Source organism: Salvia hispanica, chromosome 6, assembly GCF_029641045.1.
Source record: "Salvia hispanica isolate PSC_SH4W2 chromosome 6, Shi_PSC_v1, whole genome shotgun sequence".
In the NCBI taxonomy this organism is placed as follows: domain Eukaryota; kingdom Viridiplantae; phylum Streptophyta; class Magnoliopsida; order Lamiales; family Lamiaceae; genus Salvia; species Salvia hispanica.
This window is the reverse complement of record NC_142697.1, coordinates 42,800,270-42,821,618: the sequence shown is the minus strand read 5'-3', so window position 1 is coordinate 42,821,618 and position 21,349 is coordinate 42,800,270. Positions and strand designations below refer to the sequence as shown.

At 32.6% G+C, this 21,349-nt stretch overlaps 1 protein-coding gene and 1 long non-coding RNA gene across 6 annotated transcripts; both read right to left on the bottom strand.

Annotated features, from left to right (window-relative positions):
• Positions 1-320: 320 nt before the first annotated feature.
• LOC125208508 (uncharacterized) lies at positions 321-3,187 on the bottom strand. Its single transcript, XR_007174122.2, has 3 exons — positions 2,583-3,187; positions 1,128-1,188; positions 321-522 (listed from the first exon to the last, which is right to left on the bottom strand). It is a non-coding gene; the product is annotated as an uncharacterized LOC125208508 (long non-coding RNA).
• Positions 3,188-6,524: 3,337 nt separating this feature from the next.
• Positions 6,525-12,079, bottom strand: LOC125204374 (GTP-binding nuclear protein Ran-B1-like). Of its 5 annotated transcripts, none has more exons than XM_089062034.1 (9): positions 11,937-12,079; positions 11,736-11,805; positions 11,164-11,220; positions 10,788-11,054; positions 10,308-10,414; positions 9,819-9,867; positions 9,426-9,710; positions 9,201-9,335; positions 6,525-7,056 (listed from the first exon to the last, which is right to left on the bottom strand). In XM_089062034.1, exons 1-4 carry the CDS (start codon positions 11,937-11,939, stop codon positions 10,864-10,866), a joined length of 321 nt encoding a protein of 106 aa, XP_088918160.1. In that variant the 5' UTR covers positions 11,940-12,079; the 3' UTR covers positions 6,525-7,056; positions 9,201-9,335; positions 9,426-9,710; positions 9,819-9,867; positions 10,308-10,414; positions 10,788-10,863. The 5 variants fall into 5 exon arrangements, with proteins under 5 accessions (XP_088918160.1, XP_088918161.1, XP_088918159.1 ...); XM_089062035.1 differs by having other exon boundaries at positions 10,308-10,401; XM_089062033.1 differs by lacking the exon at positions 10,308-10,414 and having other exon boundaries at positions 9,426-9,523; positions 9,619-9,710.
• Between the last annotated feature and the right edge of the window lie 9,270 nt (positions 12,080-21,349).

Sequence of the window (21,349 nt, the reverse complement as noted above, 5' to 3'; positions counted from 1 at the left end):
CTCCTAACACTCCCTTAGTCTTAAACATAGCACTAATCTCAATCGTTAGATCATAGAAGTTGATGGTGGTGATTTAAAAAGCACACGCTACATTAATACGTTTTTCAGCTACATTATAAGGGTAAAATTGGAATCAGAGAAATTGAGTAGTCGGTTTTAAAATGCATATCCATGATTTCCGCTATTTTCATTAAAACCGAATCCCACTCTCTCACCATCTGTCACGACCGCACTTTACTAAGGATAGCAAACACGGTTTATCGTGACTAGGAGAGGATTAAAGAAGCGGGGAAGAAAGGAAAATCTCGACAAAACTAGAATGAACGAAATTAAATTAGAATAACTAGCAAAATGTATCAGAGTGCGTAATACAAAAGAACATAAGTTCGTTATTTACATTGCAGCGGAAGAGTCAAGAGAGAATGACACCGTGTATGGAGACACGATGCATCCAAGCATTTATCAAACTGAAACACATTCGCCATCTCTGCTCAACATCGCCCCTCGTCGTCACCGCTTAACCTGCATATTTAGAAATATATGCAGGGCTGAGTACAAAAGTACTCAGTGAACACATTGCCGAAAAATACACATATACATTTGAAAATATTGTCAAGCCATCAACATCACAGTAACACTCAGGGGTTTTATTGAAAAGACCTGAGTTTACTAAAAATATTCACATTGGGCTGCAGCCCCTTTTTATCTGTACTTAGCCATATCTGATCATCTTGTGCCGCTGAGATGTTATTCTCATACGGTCACCTTCCCTGCCCAACAGGTCAGAGGTATCCTTGTGCCGCTGAGATGGTGTTCTCATACGGTCACCTTCTCTGCCCAACAGGTAAGAGGTATCCTTGTGCCGGGAAGGTGGCCACCTTCCACGGTCACCTTCTCTGCCGTCCGTTCACGGTCAGAGGTATCCCGTGTACACTAGTCCGAGCAGGGACACCACCCTCACTGGGACCCGAATTCGACTTATATATCATCATTCATAATTCACTTGGCCTTAGCCAACAGATAGGCATCATACACAAAATATTTATGGCAAGACAACATTAAAATCACGAACATGTGTTCGAGTTTTCACAAAGTATAATTTGTATTTTTAGTATAAGAAAGCTCACCTCGTTGGTTTAATTTCCTTAACTTGAAATTCTTGCTCCGACTTTAACTTGCAAAGATAACCTTTTTGGAAACAACAAAATATAATATAGTATACTAATCAGACTTCAAGAAATTCTTAAACTTTTATAGGAATGCATGCCGCAATTAATTCTCTTTTATTGAAACGTGTTTCACTTATCCTTAAGAAATTTCTAAAACTCATATATTAATTGATGTTTCTTCTTCTATTATTTTTGGGCTTTGACTAAATTGATACTCCATATATTGCTACAAATTTTTACGCAAAACTATAACAATTCGAATCGCAACTAATTATTTTATCTTTCTTAACCATTTTATTCTTCAGTCCAAAATCCCTTAGAAAAAAAATTCCATTCGGCCCAACAATTCTTCTTGCTCTTTGATAAATTTAGGTCCAGTAATTAATTATACTAGCCTATTGCCTATTCCATAGGACTAGCCCACAATAGAAATTGACCCCAACTCAAATATAATTAATGGCCCAGCAACTAATTAGGAAAACAATGGCCAAATTCTGAGATTAATTCAACACATATACTCTCTCCCACTTATCGTATCCTCTCTCTCAATCACTATTCATCCTCATCCTCCCCAATTGCTAAAACTAGGGAAATCCCTTCCCCATATCGGAATTTCCGTCGACCAGCCGCCACCGTCGCGCCGCTGCCGCCTCCGGCGGCTTCCCCTTCTCCCTTCTCCCTTTTCTCTTTCTCTTCTCTCCCTTCCCTTTTTCTCTCTCGGCCCTACTCCATCGCCGCAGCTGCAGTGAGCGCGGCGGTTCGCCGTCGCGGCCCTCCACCTCTCTCCCTCGGAATCCGCCGCCATCACCGATCACCGCTGCTACGCACCGCCACAGCCCCCTTCTTTCTCCCGATCTGCCGCCGCCGCTGCTGTGCATGCACAGGCAGCGGCTTCGCCGCTTCTTCTCCGCGCCTCGCGCTGCCGGAGCAGCTCCCCGAAGCCACCACCGTCGCCGCCTCCTCGCCGAACTCCCGAAAGGTAAGGAATGCCCAATTTTATCATTTCCCCTTTTTGTTTTATTTCTAAAGATTAAATCTTGAATTCAAAGTTTGGTGTTTTTAACTTGTAGATTTGTAAAGGTCTTGAAATCTTTGCATCGGTGTCATATCGGGGTTGTGGGGCTGTCCTCGTGTCGATGGGGTGCCTAAGTCCATTCGCCGGAATCCGGCGGATTCATTCCTCAAGATAAGTTTTCCAATTGGCTTAGTCATTAAAGTGTCTACTTACTTCTGCTACTTCATGAATTTGGTGATTTTGGAGCATTTGTCTTACTGTTATGGATGGCTTAGTGGTGGAAGATGATGTTAAACTTGCTGTGTATTTGTTGATGTTACTTGGGTAGATTCTACTATCAATTTATATATGCATATGCTTGTAAATATATGAAAGAAAAGAAAGGTTTGGGGGTTTACCTTTTTAGATGGGAGCAAACTCAGCAAAGTTTTGTTGGATTGGGGACTTTGATCCTACAATTATCTGCAATACTCTCTTCCTCTTACTCCTCTATTCTATGTGAGTGTGAAGAGAATGTTTGATGGTGATGGCTGCTTGAAAGTGCAAAGAGCTGGGTTTATATACTTGTTGCAAGTTCTGTCAAATAGAAGAAAGGTTTATCTTGGGGAGGTTGGATGTATGTCAGAGATATTTTGTTCATTTTGGTGATCCTATGGCCAATATGAGTTTTGAGATTTGAGGGACTATCTGAGACGTTAATTATTCTTTGTTGAAATCTGCTCAAAGATTTGGTCTGATGTTGAGATAAATCTCCTCTGTTACTCATATTTTTATTGTTATCTTAGTTTGAATGTCCTACAATTTACTACAATAGTTTATTGCATATATATCTATTATTTTCTCTAATTACCTTTTTATGCAGGAGAATTCGTTTGGAGAACATTGGTTATTTCCATGATATAGTTGAAGGGCTGGCTGGAACTTGCACGTCTCTCTCTCTAAATGTAATAGATAGGATTTTGATAAATTTGTATAATAGTAGCCGAATATTATAAATTTTTGTTTGGATCTAATCTCTTAGCAGTACTTGAAATGTTCGTTTGAGAACAAAGCGACTATATTTATTATTCCAAGATCGATTATTATAAACGTAAAGGGGCAGGTTCCGAATACTACAACAATCACTTATTAATTATTCTTAAGCTAATAATAATAATAAGGTTCGAAAATTCGGAATGTTACACCATCAATCCTCAAATCCGTCTCCCCAGGTTCTCTCTCTTTTCAAAACCCTCATTTCCCCAATTTTTGAAGACAAAACCCTAATCTTCACTATTTGTGGAGGAATTGAAGACGAAGCAAACGTGGATATTAGAAATCGACCGCGAATTGTACATTATTTCCAGATTTTTTGTCGCTTTCATGATGACCACGAACAAGGTAATAGTAATCGACACTTATTTGGTCTTTTTTTTTGCTAAATTTACCATATAATCTCGATTTCGGTTTTAGTTGAACTTTTTTGTTCAAGATTTCATTGGGTTTCTTTTAATGACAGATTTTCAGTTATTTTTGTCAGTATTGGTATGCTTTTTGTTCTGTTTCGGTGCATTTGTCTTTTGTTTATGTTGTTTTTCGTCATAGATTCGATTGTTTGGTAACCAAATGTAATAGTTTCAATTTTGTTTCAGAGCTAATGTTTAAATGTTGTTAATTTATTACTTTCAATGACAGAGCTAATGTTTGAATTTTGTTTCTCTTTTGACAAATTTAATTCTTGATACTGAAAGATTGGTCATTTGCAGTATGATATAGTGTATTTCTTTGAAATTGTAATTGAAATTAATTCATTCTTTATCTATTTGTGTTTCCTTTCATAAATGATTCGAATTTTGTTACATTATTGAATCAATTTCGTACATTTAATTATGATATTGTACATTATTGTTTTTTTATGCTCTATTGTAATATGATTTCATTTTGTTATGTGCGTTTTGGATTTGATACAGTAAATAATGTACGAAAATTGGCCTTTAATGTACATGTGCAATACTAAATACTGTACCTGTGTAAAGATGATTTAATGTTTGGCGGGAGTTGAATCCATTCCCCTAGGGTTTAACAATCAATGAAGCTAGGGTATAGTACCACCACATACATTGAATTTAATTTTTTTAAAGTGTGTTTTGGATTGCATATAGTAAATAATGTACGAAAAGTAACATGCATAATCTTAAGTGATATACATGTGTAAGGATTTAATGTGTACATTAATTAGTTATGCATTGATACACTATTCAGTCTTATGTGTACACCAAGTCTTCTAATTGAAGCATCGTATTACATCGATTATTTCGATATGTACAATCCTTATACTGCATTAATATGTTGTGTTATAAGACATTTTAATTTACATTTAGACTAATAAATGTACGCTTGTCTTATTAGAATCAAAATGGACAGTGGCCGACTTCGATGATGACATTGATGAACAAATTCCTCTTTCATTTATACACCAATGTAGAAAGGAAATGGCTACAGATAGGGAGACTGATCGTGCTGCCACGCCAAAGCGTTTACATTGTTTGTAATATTTATGTTTTAATGTACATTTTATGCATTATACAATTGTACATTATTTACTGTATGAATAATACATTAATTGTATAAAATCCCGTACATTATTTATTAAGTATGTTGGTAATGTACATATAAGCAACAATAATGTAACACATCATGACAAAGTAATATACCATTGTAAAAGAATAATTAGAAGATGTACATACAAGTCATAACTAATATACTCATTCACTTGTAAATAATGTACAATAACTCATGCATAATGTAGTCATTCGATAGTAAATAATGTAGTCATTCACTGCCTAAATGAATGATGTACATAAAATACATAACTAATGTAGTCGTTCACCAGTGAATAATGTACGAAAACTCATTATTATGTAACCATTCAGTAGTAAATAATGTAGATGTAAAAACAGCTGTTAGAAACAATATGTTTTGGAAAACAAACGAAAAAAAATCAAGATTTCTTCTTCCCTTACGCATTAGAAACAATATGTTTTGGAAAGCAAACGAAAAAAAATCAAGATTTCTTCTTCCCCTTACGCATTATGATGGCACATTGCACCACATATCCTACACTTTCGAAGCGGTCTGCTTGCCTCCTTTATAGCCTTTTCCCTCTGGAAGATCATACGACTAGTATCTGTATTAAAACAATATATATATATATATATATATATATATATATATATATATAGGGATGTATTCAGGTCAGAACGCTAAGTATATGTAAAACTCAAAACACTTGCAGTCCATTGGATCTTATGATCTAACGGTTAGATTAATGCCACGTGTCATCTAATGATGTAGAATTTTAGACTAATAATGTAGCTCGGATAATAATGTAGCAATTTAGGTTAATAATGTAGCATTTTAGTTTAATAATGTACAGTTTTAGTCTTACAATGTACATTTGTAGTCTAATAATGTACCTCGCCTAATAATGTAGATTTTTAGTATGATAATGTAACTAATCACAACCATCCAATCTAATGATCCAAGGGCTGTGATTTGTGCTGTGTTTTACACTAAGATGCTGTAAGGACCCTAACACACCCCTATATATATATATATATATATATATATATATAGAGTTGTGATCAATGTCGAACCAATTTTAAAGACCGAACTAGAGACCAAATCTGGGCCATTAGATCTAGTTTTTTTGATGAGATGTGCTGCTGTGAAAATTTTTTCGGCTTCATTATAAGCCCATTTTACTTCATTATATAGGTTTATTACTTCATTCTGTACTTCAAATGCTTCTACACATACTTCATTCCAATAGTTTATTACATTATTCCATGTGTTTATTAAACCATATTAGCGCCATGGCGTTGGTGATAGATATTGTAGAGAGAAAGAACGGCACGCGACGGCGAAACCACATTTAAGTACTGGAATGAAGTAAAAACCTACTGGAATGAAGTAATAACATACTAGAATGAAGTAAAAACCTATTAGAATGAAGTAATATATTCTGGAACGAAGTTAAATCTTCGTAGCATGTTAGTATGACTTATTTACCTTCGGATGAATTAAAATAGGCTCGTGATGAAGGCGAAAATAATTTATAAATTTATGTATCTTATCCATAAAAAACTAGATCTAAAAGCCCTAATTTGGTAGGGTTCGGTGGTTCGGTCTTTAAGAGTGGATTTGTGGATAATGGGACTCTATATATATATATATATATATATATATATATATATATATATATGGTCTTGTTATGTTGAGATTATTTAGCTAAATTGAGAAATGAGATGCAATATGGGCCACTTATCCACAAGATTAACAAAATGTCAACAAATACCACATTATGTCAACAAGGGGGTATAATTATCTTTTCATTAAATTGTGTTTGAAATCATTTTCTAAAATCCTCTCTAAAACTCTAGTTTCAACATTCAAATCTTCAAATCTTCAACATTCAAATCTTCAAATCTTCAACATTCATATCTTCAAATCTTCAACATTCAAATCTTCAAATCTTCAACATTCATATCTTCAAATCTTCAACATTCAAATATTCAAATCTTCGAATCTTCAAATCTCTTCAACATTCAAATCTTCAAATCTTCAAATCTTGAACATTCAAATCTTCAAATCTTCAACATTTAAATATTCAAATCTTCAAATTTTCAACATTCATATCTTCAAATCTTTAACATTCAAATCTTCAAATCTTCAACATTCAAATGTTCAAATCTTCGAATCTTCAAATCTCTTCAATATTCAAATCTTCAAATCTTGAACATTCAAATCTTCAACATTCAAATCTTCAAATCTTCAACATTCAAATCTTCAAATCTTCGAATCTTCAACATTCAAATCTTCAAATCTTCGAATCTTCAACAATCAACATTCAATAAAATAACACTTATAATTCACATATCAATACCGAGAATATCGAATGTCAACAACTCGTATTAAAATGTCAACAACTAACAAATAACACTTACAATTCACATATCAATACCGAGAATATCGAATGTCAACAACACGTTTTAAAATGTCAACAACTAAAAAATAACACTTATTATTCACATATCAATACCGAGAATATCGAATGTCAACAACTCGTATTAAAATGTCAACAACTAACAAATAACACTTACTATTCACATATCAATACCGAGAATATCGAACGTCAACAACTCGTATTAAAATGTCAACAACTAATAAATAACACTTATAATTCACATATCAATACCGAGAATATCGAATGTCAACAACTCGTATTAAAATGTCAACAACTAACAAATAACACTTACTATTCACATATCAATACCGAGAATATCGAATGTCAACAACTCGTATTAAAATTTCAACAACTAACAAATAACACTTACTATTCACATATCAATATCAAAAATATCGAATGTCAACAACTCGTATTAAAATGTCAACAACTAAAAAAATAACACTTACAATTGCCATATCAATACCGAGAATATCCAATGTCAACAACAACGTTTTACATATAATTCATGTCAACAACAATGTTTTACATATAATTTATGTCAACAACATTTTTCATAAAATTTATGCCAACGACCTATATAATCCATGTCAACAACAAACATTATTATGTCAACGAGCTATATAATTCATGTCAAAAATAAAATCTTCATGTCAACAACTAACAAATAACACTTACAATTCACATATCAATACCGAGAATATCAAATGTCAACAACTCGTATTAAAATGTCAACAACTAACAAATAACACTTACTATTCACATATCAATACCGAGAATATCGAATGTCAACAACTCGTATTAAAATGTCAACAACTAATAAATAACACTTATTATTCACATATCAATACCGAAAATATCGAATGTCAACAACTCGTATTAAAATGTCAACAACTAACAAATAACACTTACTATTCACATATCAATACCAAAAATATCGAATGTCAACAACTCGTATTAAAATGTCAACAACTAAAAAATAACACTTACAATTGACATATCAATACCGAGAATATCCAATGTCAACAACTAAAAAATAACACTTATAATTCACATATCAATACCGAGAATATCCAATGTCAACAACTCGTATTAAAATGTCAATAACTAAAAAATAACACTTATAATTCACATATCAATACTGAAAATATCGAATGTCAATAACTCATATTAAAATGTCAACAACCAACAAAGAACACTTACAATTCACATATCAATACCAAAAATATCGAATGTCAACAACTCGTATTAAAATGTCAACAACTAAAAAATAACACTTACAATTGACATATCAATACCGAGAGTATCCAATGTCAACAACTAAAAAATAACACTTATAATTCACATATCAATACCGAGAATATCCAATGTCAACAACTCGTATTAAAATGTCAACAACTAAAAAATAACACTTATAATTCACATATCAATATCAATATAACACTTATAACACTTATAATCCAATGTCAACAACTAAAAAATAACACTTATAATTCACATATCAATACCGAGAATATCCAATGTCAACAACTCGTATTAAAATGTCAACAACTAAAAAATAACACTTATAATTCACATATCAACTACGATGTCATCAGCAAACATTATTCATGTCAACTACGATGTCAACAACAAACGTTATTTATGTCAACTATTATGTCAACAACAACATTTTACAAATTATTAATGTCAATAACAAATATTTTCATGTCAACGACCTATTTTATTTATGTCAACAACAACGTTTTACATATAATTCATGTCAACAACAATGTTTTACATATAATTTATGTCAACAACATTTTTCATAAAATTTATGCCAACAACCTATATAATTCATGTCAACAACAAACATTATTATGTCAACGAGCTATATATTCATGTCAAAAATAAATATCTTCATGTCAACAACTTAAAATAACACTTAAAATTCACATATCAATATCGAGAATATCTAATGTCAACAACTAACAAATAACACTTAAAAAGTAAGATCACTAAGAGGCCATACTTGACAGAGTGTTCATCTTTGATTTCTGAAACAATGTGCTGGATTCCTTTTGCTGGATCCTCAATTCTTTCACCCTCTATCCCATCCTTTTGAAATTTGTGGTTCTCCTTGATATTTGTTAATCTGTTCGCGAAGCTGGACACAAGAATGAGCAAAGTACAACAGTTAGTGATAGAAAAGAGTAGCAAGAACAAATGAAAGGTATTAGATGATAAATGGACTCACTTAGCAAAGTTATCTGCTTATGTTTTCTCACTAGTTGGATCCATGTCAACTGACTGCCACCCGTCATCAATTATTATAAAACTTTGGGGGAATCCCGCCTTTCTCCAAATTGTGTTAAGAAATAGCAAAGAAAATAACATCAAGTTGATGAAATTTCAAAGGGTCAGGCCACACTAGAATGTAACCAGGTTACCTCTCCAAACCCTGCTTCACCCCTTGGGCAGTAACATTAGTATAGAAGGCATCCCATGTACACCATCTGAACCAGTTCAACATGTCCGGCATCTGAATTGTGATACAAGCAATATTAATAGCACGTTATCAACTTTTGAGAATTCACTTTTCTCATGGAAAAACTAATTTGGAAATGAAATATTAGAAGAAATACTTTACCTTCTTCCTCTCACGATGACTGAAAGTCTTTAAATGCCCCTCTACAGTCCTGCATTATTTGGAAATATATCCTTAGTATTTCAGCTATGCCTAGAGCATATAGGATTACTAAATCATCTAAGAACACTATAATATTTCCTAGCCACAAACAAACCATGACATGCTCCTCTGCTTTAAAAAATTACCATCCTATTAAGAGGTTAGTATCACAACCTACAGTTTTGACCCATAAAGTGAGAAACAACATAAAAGCCTAATAAAGAGCCATGATAAATCTCATCTTGGATTTTGGTGAAAGGAACATTGATAGATCTGTTTCTAAATCTAGCAGTAAAGAAAATATTTCACTATGACCAGTTCAATCCTCAAGGACAATGTATCATCAACACCTTATCTCTCACATAAAACATAAATAAATAAACACCTGAGATCTGTAATAAGCTATAGACAGAATATAATCACTCAGATGAATTAATGATAGAAACATACTTGACTGCATTGGTAATGACATCAAATGGAACCCAGACAAAATCTCTTCCTTTATAATTCGCATATCAATACCGAGAATATCGAATGTCAACAACTACAAAATAATACTTAAAATTCAAATATCAATACCGAGAATATCGAATGTCAACAACTCTACTAAAATGTCAACAACTACAAAATAACACTTAAAATTCACATATCAGTAGCGAGAATATCGAATGTCAACAACTCATATTAAAATGTCAACAACTAACAAAATAACACTTATAATTTGCACTTTCTCCCTCATCCCCCTTTCAAAGCCTGCAACAGTTTCAACACACTAGTTCAGGAAAATCATGGTACACTTTATTCAAATCTCAGTCTCCATGAGAATCTCCTCAAACCTCAACGAAATTAAGCTCAAATAATCATGAAGATTGTCACAATCACAGTGCATAACTGAAATAAAAATTGAATTAGGAGCGAGTTAATACTCACAATTGATTTAGGAGCGAGTTCATATCCTCTGCATCGGCGATTTGCAAGAGATTGAGGTAGTAGACGTCGTAGCTTATCAAGAAATTGGAGCGTGTCCAATTTCTCCTGACCACCAAACTTCTCCTATGACTACCAAACTTCTCCTGACCACCAAACTTCTCCTAAGACCACCAAACTTCTCCTGACCAGCAGTGTCCCAGAAATAAAATCTGATCTTTCCGCAGTTGGTGAAAAAATCAAGAGGATGAACTTCCACACCAATTGTAGCTGTTCAAAGCAGATCTCTTTGTCAATAAAAACACAAGGAAAGACAAAAGAGGAAAAAAGGAAATGAAATGTACTGAGACTATTGACAAATGACAAAGTAAAGGCTTACGCTCATATTTCTTCTCAAATTCACCAGTCAGATGCCTCTTCACAAATCTAGTTTTCCCTGTCATAGAGTTAAAGAGATACACCATTGATTAGACTCATTCGTATGATCTTTCTTCTACTTATTGAACTAGACATGCGATACATACAAGCTAATATTTGAAGCATCAGACATTAATAGAATTTATTTTTTCCACTACAAAACTTAATTTCGAATCACATAAAAATTTTAAAAGGCTATTCATTAAAAGTATTTCTATAGAAAAAGAAAATCGCATAAAACCTAGACTAAACCCTACCATCCGAAGTCCTAAATCAAAACGAAAAAGAAAACATAAATTTACCATACACTATATTCATAAAATAGCAATAAAACAAGTAGACTTCAGAAATAATCCTAAATGTCTAACAAGTAAATCAATGCTAATTAATCTCACTACACATAGAAAAATGGCTCAGGTTCTCCAAAAACACAATCAACACTTCAAACAATATAATCGAATCCAGATGTAAAGGTAAACACACAAAAACAAAAAAGAAAAACCTCAAATTCGAGATTTAAGTCGAATCCAATACCTGTACCACCATCGCCGACAATTACAAGCTTGAAGCTTGGGTAATCCACAGTCTGCTGATTCGGCAACGCCTAAAAAATCACAAAAATCGGTTAAAAAAAATCACAACACAGTCGAATCGCAGTAATTTAGAGAAACGCAAAATTCATCAGAACACTAAATCGAGCTCAGAATCGAAACAAGGCCAGTAGTGAGTGCTTACCATTTGATCTCTGCAGTCCTGGTAAGTGTAGAGAGAAAACGGAATCGGGGGAAGAAAGAGAGATTGGGAGAGGGTCGGAGAAGGAATTGGAGCGGAGGATTAGGCGTTAGAGATTGGGGAGGGAAGACGATGGAAAGGGAGGCGAAATTGGCAGATTATCAAGAAATTACCCTTATACCCTTTCATATTAAATTAATCTAAAAATATTTATTGTGTGGCAAAATCTGGACCACTCATTTAATAGAAATGAGTGGCTGATATTGCATCTCATTTCTCAATTAGCCTAAATAATCTCAATTGATCACAACCTTATATATATATATATATATATATATATATATATATATATATATATATATATATATATATATATATAGGGTAACATTAAGGTCCTTTTACACCCTAAGTGTCTTCTTTTGTCTTTTGGTAGGCACAAACACTCGTAAACTTCGATTGAAGTCACAAACACTCTTAAACATCGATTTTGAGTTTGTAATCGAAATAATGCACAAAATTATGTGGCTCGATTTTGTTAGAAAAAATGAAATTGCAGTTGGTAGAGATAGGGTTTTGTTCATCCTTGATAAAACAATTACTTTTTTCTTTTGGATCTGGGTTTTGCATCGGTTTACTTTGCAGTTGGTGTAATGCACAAAAGATACTGTTTTTTTGTTGGAGACATTGGTATTGTGAGCATTCTATTTACTGTATGCTCGTTTTCCGGCCAATATGTACACTTTTTGTCCTTTTTTGGGTGAAAAAACACTGAGATATGGTTGAAAACTCATCGTTTTTTGCCCTCTCGTCGCGCAGATATAGAATGACTAAAAGACAACGCCCTTACAAAAGCCAGCCAGAACAGAATGAAGGTTATGCATCATTCCCTCAATTTTGTGGGTAATTGTTCATTTTTGTTTTGTGATTGTTTGGCATGAATCTGTTGGATGCATCCCTTCAGCAAGTGATATATTGCTATCTTTGTGTTTGTGCATTGTAGGTTCAGTTCTGTGCATTTGTAAATAGATGTCGTGCATTACTAATTCAAACACATAGATTATTTGGCATTTTTGTTTTGTGGGAGTTTGACATTAATCTGTTGGATGCATCCCTTTTAGCAAGTGATATATTCATGTCTTTGTGTTTGTGCATTATAGTTTCAGTTCTGTGCATTGGCGAGTAGATGTCGTGCATTACTAATTCAAACGCTTAGATTATTTGGCATTTTCGTTCTGAGTTTGGCATGAAGTTGTTGGATGCATCCCTTTAGCAATTGATATATTGGTATGTTTGTGTTTGTGCATTACAGCTTCAGTTCTGTGCATTGATAAATACTTGGCGTGCATTAGTTAGTTAAACGCATAGATTATTTGATCTAAATCATGGTTTTACCTGTTCTGGGCAGGTTCCAAGCACCGTCGGCCTGAGTTTGACCAAGCCGTAGACGATGTTATTCCCATAGGATTAGCTGAGAAACTGCGGAAAAGGTTAGCCGAGGAAGAGGCTGCAACAAGTTCACGCAATGAAGACTTATTTTGATTTTGTCAAATGACGCATGTTTTGAACCATACATTTCACTTGATAACTGATGCATTTTTTGGTACTAGTGTGTGATGTAGTACAGAGATAAAGGATAAACTATTTACAAACTTAGGACTAATAGTTGTTGTATCCGTAATGGATGAAATAACCGAGAGTAATGCACAACATAGCCCTATTAATGTAATGCTATAAAACGATAATGCACAATAACAGAGTAATGGAGTAATGGAACAAATAAACGGGAGTGCTGCGCAACCTGGCGGGTTTAATGCAAGTCTAAAAGACTATAACAAACATTAACAAAGTGATGGAGTACTGGATTAAATAAACGGAGTGATGCATAAAATATACATTATTAATGCAAGGATATCAATCGATAATGCACATTATGAACGAACTCGACAAATGGAACAAAACGACAGAATGATGCACAGAATATCGTTATTAATGCAAGCTTATAAATGCGCTAATGCACAAAACCAAAAAACTCAATTAATGGAATAAATAGAGGGAGTGATGCATATAATATCATAATTAATGCAAGGTTTTAAGTCGATAATCAACAATAAATATAGCAACTCCACAGAGTTATTCTGCAAAAAATGACCACAGCGATACAAAGAATAAGAACAAATCCGAGATGAAAAATTATTTTCTTAGTTACAAAACACATCAAGCTTTCCTCTTTCCTTTGCTAAGCGCTTTCTCCTTCTCCATCTCTTTAAGCATTGGACAGTTTCTAGAGTCGTGATGGCCCAACTCATCGCACGCCTTACAACGTCTAAGAGGCCTAGCAGCCTCCTTTATAGCCTTTTCTCTCTTTGAAACCAATCGGCTCGCGGAGCTGCTAGCATGACCCTTCGTCTTTACAACATCCGGAGGATGGACCTCTACATCGTCTTCCTCGTTCGACCTCTTGCAGCCCTCCATATTGCATACACCTGATACCAAGTAGTAACACCGTCCGCCGCCTTCCTCATTCCTTGTTTGCTGGTATCACACTGTAGCCGAGACAATAACTAAACCCAAGACAAATCAATGAAACGCGTCGACTCCTAAAATGTCAACGAGATGAACAAACTCAAAACCAGATCAAAAAAACAAGCATTCGTGAATTAGGTTTCATTACATGATATAAATCGTACATTACTGATAACAAATAGTGCATTACAGTTTAATATTTGTACATTACATACGTCGATAAACACCATACAGTAGCCGAGAAAATAACTAAACCCTAGACAGAAAACTGAAACTCGTCGGCTCAACAACATACTACACCATGACCACCATTACTGCTAAACCCTAGAAGATTATATTAAATTCGCCCAATACATTCAAACACGACAGAAAATAAACAAAACCCTGCGAATGATTAAACGCAAAACTCCTAAAATATGAATGAGATGAACGAACTCAGATTCATAATAGACATGTGAAGACCTTAAATTACCTTCTTCCATTGTTGGAGAATAAGAACAAAATCACAAACGATGGAACTTTTTCAATTCTTTTGATTCACGAATTTCTCCAGATTTACGATGCATCCAATCTTATTAATTCCTCAGTGATGTATTGATACAGAAAGATTTTTTGGAGAGAGAAGAAAGATTCTGGTAATTCCATGAAAAAAAACCGATGAAATATATTGTGAAGAGAAAATCAAGCAAGTTTCCATAACTAACTCCATTGTGAATTCCTAAAACACCCTACACGATTTTTTTAAGCATTTTAATTAATTACATGTGGCATTATTTTGGGCCATAAGATCTTTAAATTAAATGGCCAAGATTAAAAAGGAGAATAGAACATAAAATCAAAGATGGACATGAATATATCCATATATATATATATATATATATATATATATATATATATACATATATATATATATATATATATATATATATATATATATGTATATATATATATATATATATATATATATATATATATATATATATATAATTGTCACCAAACAGAATCCAAAACAATATACATTATACGATTACTTTTATAGATTATTCATTATTAGGCATGCACATTATAAGACTATATACGTACATTATTTCCTGTATAAAATCCAAAACACACACTAGAAAGCATTTTACGCATGTGTTGGTAATATGCCCTAACCCATGGATTGCTAAACCACAGGGGAATGATTCTATCCCTGCCATTGGTGATGGTTTCATTTGTGAGTCGGTACTACAACTTAGCCCCATTGATTGCTAAACCCAAAGGATATGGATTTAACTCCCGCCAAACATTAAATCCTTACACATGTACATCATTCATATTACATATGTACATTAAAGGTCCATTTTCATACATTATTTACTGTATGCAATCCAAAACACATATAAAAAACGAAATTCAAAGCATGTGGTAGTACTATACCCTAGCCCCATGAATTGTTAAACCCTAAGGGAATGATTCAAACTTTCTACCCTTGGTGATGATTTCATTTTGTGAGTGAGTACTACAACCTAGCCCCATGGATTGCTAAACTCAAACGCTATTGGATTCAACTCCCACCAAACATTAAATTCTTACACAAGTACATCATTAGTGTAACGCATGTGCATTAAAGGCCAATTTTCGTACATTATTTACTGTATGAAATCCAAAACACGCAAAAAATAAAATTCAGTACATGTAGTGGTATTATACCCTAGCCCCATGGATTAATAAACGCTTAGGGACCAATTTAAACTCTCTGCCCTTGGTGATAGTTTTGTTTGTGAGTGGGTACTACAACCTAGCCCCATGGATTGTTAAACCCAAAGTGTATGGATTCAACTCTCTCCAAACATTAAATCTTTAAACATGTACACCATTTAGTATTACACATCTACACTAATTGTCATTTTTCGTACATTATTTACTGTAATGGCCCCTGACAACTATACAAAAAATGTTAATTATAACAAAATTTCATACTTAAAATGAAAAATTGCAACATCAACGTCAAATAAACACAAGTTCTAAGCACAAAGTGTTCATATAAAAATTTATACAAATTATAGACAACGCATAAAGAATTACGGAATTCATCTTGTTTCAGTATTTGGGAATTACAAATCGACAATATCTTCTTTCATCGCTAATCGAGTTGGTCGAGTTTGAGTAGGTACATGGATATAAAAACACAAATTTGTCAATTTCGCTGAGTTTCTGTAGCGGAGAATGAATATATAGTCTTCGTCTGCGTGAGTTTCAAAAGGTACAGGATTATCTAAGGAAATAAAATCAAATATAATCAATCATAAAATACACGTTTACATAAAGGGAGATAATCAAGGAAAGAAAATAACCGCTGCAATATTCATCTCCCAAAACTAACCTTTTAAAATTTATTTAATATTTTTATTAATTACACTTGGCATATAAATTGGCCACTAGATGGAAAAGATCAATGCCTTATAATTAGTTTTGTGTTTTCCAAATGGAATGTATTCACATCCTTACACTAAATACTGAAAATAGTTCATTGTAGTAGAACCAATCTTAAATGTAGTAGAACATGGAACTATATGAAAATACTTCATTGTAGGAGACCATTAAGGTCATTGTTCTTTCATTATTAGTTCAATATAGTAATCTGCTTCTTAAAATGAACTAGTACATTTTTGGATTATTTTAATTTATTTTAAAATGCAAATTTCCTATAATGAATTACAAATGATCTTACAATAACTTTATGATCTTTTGTAATGATTTATTTTATTTGGTTCTGTGTTCTACATTTAAAATGCAAATTTCCTATGGGCCACTCATCCAGAATACATATAAATGCAAATTTCCTATATAGAGTCTTGTTAGGTTGAGATTATTTAGCTAAATTGAGAAATGAGATGCAATATGGGTCACTCATCCAGAATACTTGTGAAATGTCAACAACATGTAGTTTATGTCAACAGAGGGGCATAATTGTAATTTTATTAATTTATTTTTATTTTTTTATTTTTTTTTAAATTTTATAATTATTTTTTTAATTATTTTTTCAACTATATGTACAATTCATGTCAACTACACATCAAATGTCAACAACTTTATTCAATAAATACTATTTGACATGAATTGTACATGAAGTTGAAATTATATTGTGTAGTTAACATGAATGGTATATGTAGTTGACATGGATTGTACACATAGTTGACATTATATATGTGTAGTTGACATGAATTGTGTGTGTGGTTGACAGGAATTGTACACATAGTTGACATTATATGTGTGTAGTTGACATGAATTGTATATGTAGTTGAAAAATAAAAATTAAAAAAATAAAAAATAATAAAAAAACGAAAAAAAAAATTTAAAAATTTTTTAAAAAAATAAAATAAAATTTAAATTTTTTTTAAAAAAATTAAAATTAAAAATTAAAAAAAATATTTATTGAATAAAATTAACTATGATATTACCATTCTGCCATTTTAAAATTAATTAATCTAAAGATATTTTCCATGTGGAAAAATCTGGACCACTCATTTAATAAAAATGAATGGCTGATATTGCATCTCATTTCTCAATAAGCCTAAATAATCTCAATTGATCTCAATCCTATATATATATATATGTGTGTGTGTGTGTGTGTGTGTGCGCGCGCGCGCAAAAAGGGGATCATCTTCTATTAAATCAAGATTTGTACCAAAATGTGACATTATTTATACGATTATTAAAATAATCGGGTAAGAGGTGTTACATATATATTTACTTGTAGTTATTTTTATAATTTATAGAGTAATTTTTGGAATTGCAGAGTACTTAATAATAAAATAATTGAATACGAATGACAATTAGCATTTTAATTTAAAACTTACTATTAGTATATTTAATTTTGTTTCATGCCTTTTGAGGTAAAGACTTAGAGCGCACGATGAAATTGCTCATCAGTAATTAGTTAAATTATAATATTGATAGTTTATTATAGCGTGTGATTTTACTACAATGACAATTATTTATGTCAATATATTCATTTGAAATTATGATTACATAGATCTTATAAAGTGCCGAGAAAGTGAAAAAAAATTAATGTTTTTCAAAATACCTACCAATATATTCTAATAATTTTATGACGAAGAGTATGAATGAATAATAAATTCATCTTTTTTTTATTAGCTATAATTATATAGCTATCCATTTGAATGATTACTCAGTTTTCAGTAGTGATTTAGAGACATAATGTCTCCATGACATAATATCCCTTTGTCTCTTTAACATAAGATTAATTTAAATATGGACTAATATAGCCTAATTGGATTATACATGCCAAATCAAATTAGATATATATCTGTGTTGATTTTAGCTAAATTGTACTAATATTGTTTTCATTAATGCATTAGATTAGACTTTATTTTTACAAATATTAGGCAGATTTTTATATTTTTTTAAGTAATAGTACTAGGAAGTTAGTATATTTTATTACTATATTATTTTTATATCTTAATTATATTCGTAATGTGCTTTGTATGATTTTGATTTTCTTTCTATTTTTATACTTTTTATATACCATTAGTTAGTTTGTATTTTAATTTTTATATAAGATAACTCCGTATTTTGTATTTTATTGTTTATTTTGTGATTATAATATCGTTAGTTTTACATAGTATGACTTGTTTTCTTAATTGTGCTATAAAATAAGTAACTATTTTAACTTTATATTATGTATGACCTTGAAATTGAACATTATGGTGATACTAATATTACTAAATTTAATTAGTAATATTACTCTATACAACATTACTAAGCTTAATTAGTAATATTACTCTATACAACATTACTAAGCTTAATTAGTAATATTACATAGAGTAAAGACCAAAATTGGTCATACACATATGCGCATTTTATTGACTTTTTGGTTCTAAATTTTATCTTATGAATTTTTTGGTCCTGTACATTTCAAATCGAATCACAATTGGTCCTCCGTTAACAATTCCGTTGAGTTGAGTGGAGCCAAGAAGTCTAATAGTACTATTTATAAGGAAATTTGACGAGATAAGAACATATGATTTTATTTTTATCGAGGTTCAATTGTAACGTTTCAGAAATTAAGTATATATAGAGATTAAATTTTGGAAAGAACAAATATTAATTGTGTAGACTTATTAATTTATTTAAATTAAAATTATAAAAACTAATTTGATAAGAAATCCATTATAAATTATTTGCTTGATAAATATATCTTACTTTATTAGATCGATAAATGAACACTAAATATATAATGAAATTACACTATTTTAAAACTTTAAATATGTGTCTTTAAATAAATGAAAGAAAGATGAGATTAAAAAAAAAAATACTGTCAACCATAAATATAAAGGTCGTATGCTAACAAAATAATTGAATATGCATAATTAGAGCAATGTCCTTAATTAAGTATATTAATGAACAATTAATGTAAGGGTAATTGTGACGCTCCGGAATTTCGTTCACTTCTTTCGAGATAAATCAGGATTTATTAGCTTAATTAATTTCGTTTAGAAGATGTGTGATCGTATTTTCCTCATTGTATTCGACTTTGGAGTAATTTAAGTATCTTCGTTGGAGGAAATAAAATGCAAGGAGAAATTTAAGTTTCAAGAATAAAAGTGGAGAAAATACTTTTATTAGAGAAATGTGGTTTCACCTTGAGGAAATAAAATACATGGATGATAGAAATAGTACATGCCTACAAGTGTGATAAAATCAACATACACCTATTCTACGCTATCTATCCTACTTCTATAATTCTCAAGTTTGGAAGCGAACTAAATTGGGAGTAGAACCAAATGAGCTCAAGAGGAGCATCTTCTTTCTTTCCCTTTCTTTCTTAATCTCGATTTTGCTTCCCTCCACAAGCTCCAAGAATGCCTCCATGTACCTACAAAGTTTACACCAAATTGGGGTTAGAAAGTGACACACAAGTAAAGAGAGAGGGAAGCACAAGCTAAATAAAGAGATGGAGCATTTAGTGAGTAATGTAGCTAAGTAAACTACAAAGTATAGCATGAGGTAAGAAAATCTTGGTCACCATCTCTTCTAACATCAAAAGGGAGTCAAGACAAAGGGGCATTGGAGAGCGAGCTCCTACACAAGCCCAAAAATAGAAGATGAGACAAACTCTCATCTCTCCGTCGATCGAGGCCGAGAAATCAGCCAAGAAGATCAGCCACAAACACCAAAACGGCAAGAATCTCACAATCATTAAGCTTGAAAGTGAGAGAGCTAACAAGCCCAAAATAGGAGGAGCCTTTGGCTCCAAGTCTCAAACCTAGCTTTCAATAGCTTAGCACCATATAAGCAGCCTCTCCTCACCTCCTCCACCACCACATTTCATCACCACAAATTCCACACAACACCAAGCGCGAAGAGCAGCGAGGGAGGAGGGAGAGCGCACGAGTGGTGACGGCAAGGACAGCCACCACCGATACAAGTTCAACAAGTGAGGTAAACAACCTCAACACCCATCTCCATCGCATCATGTAGATCAACCAAAATAGATAGCCAATAACTTAGATTCATAGAAGCTCAATAGAATAGTCATAACAGTAGCAAGCATAAAGAACCAAACACCAACAGAGGGTACCAATGCTTAGTCAAGTATGAGATACTCCCAAATCAGTAAACCACAAGTATGGCAATCATAGAAACAAGACTAAGTGTAGCAAAAACAATAGCAAGCTCCTTCCAGTGATTAAGTGCAGCCAAGTTTCGAATCAATAAGCACTAGAGAGCCCCAAAGCTTTCCTTTTTATTGTTAGAAATTGAGTAGAATGGGAAGGGGAGGAAGCATAGCTTAGGCGGAGAGGCTGCCGGGCGACGAGCGAGCGTCGACGGACTCCGAAAATTTCCGCCGAGCTGCTGCAGGCCGCGGCTGAGAGAGAGAGAGAAGG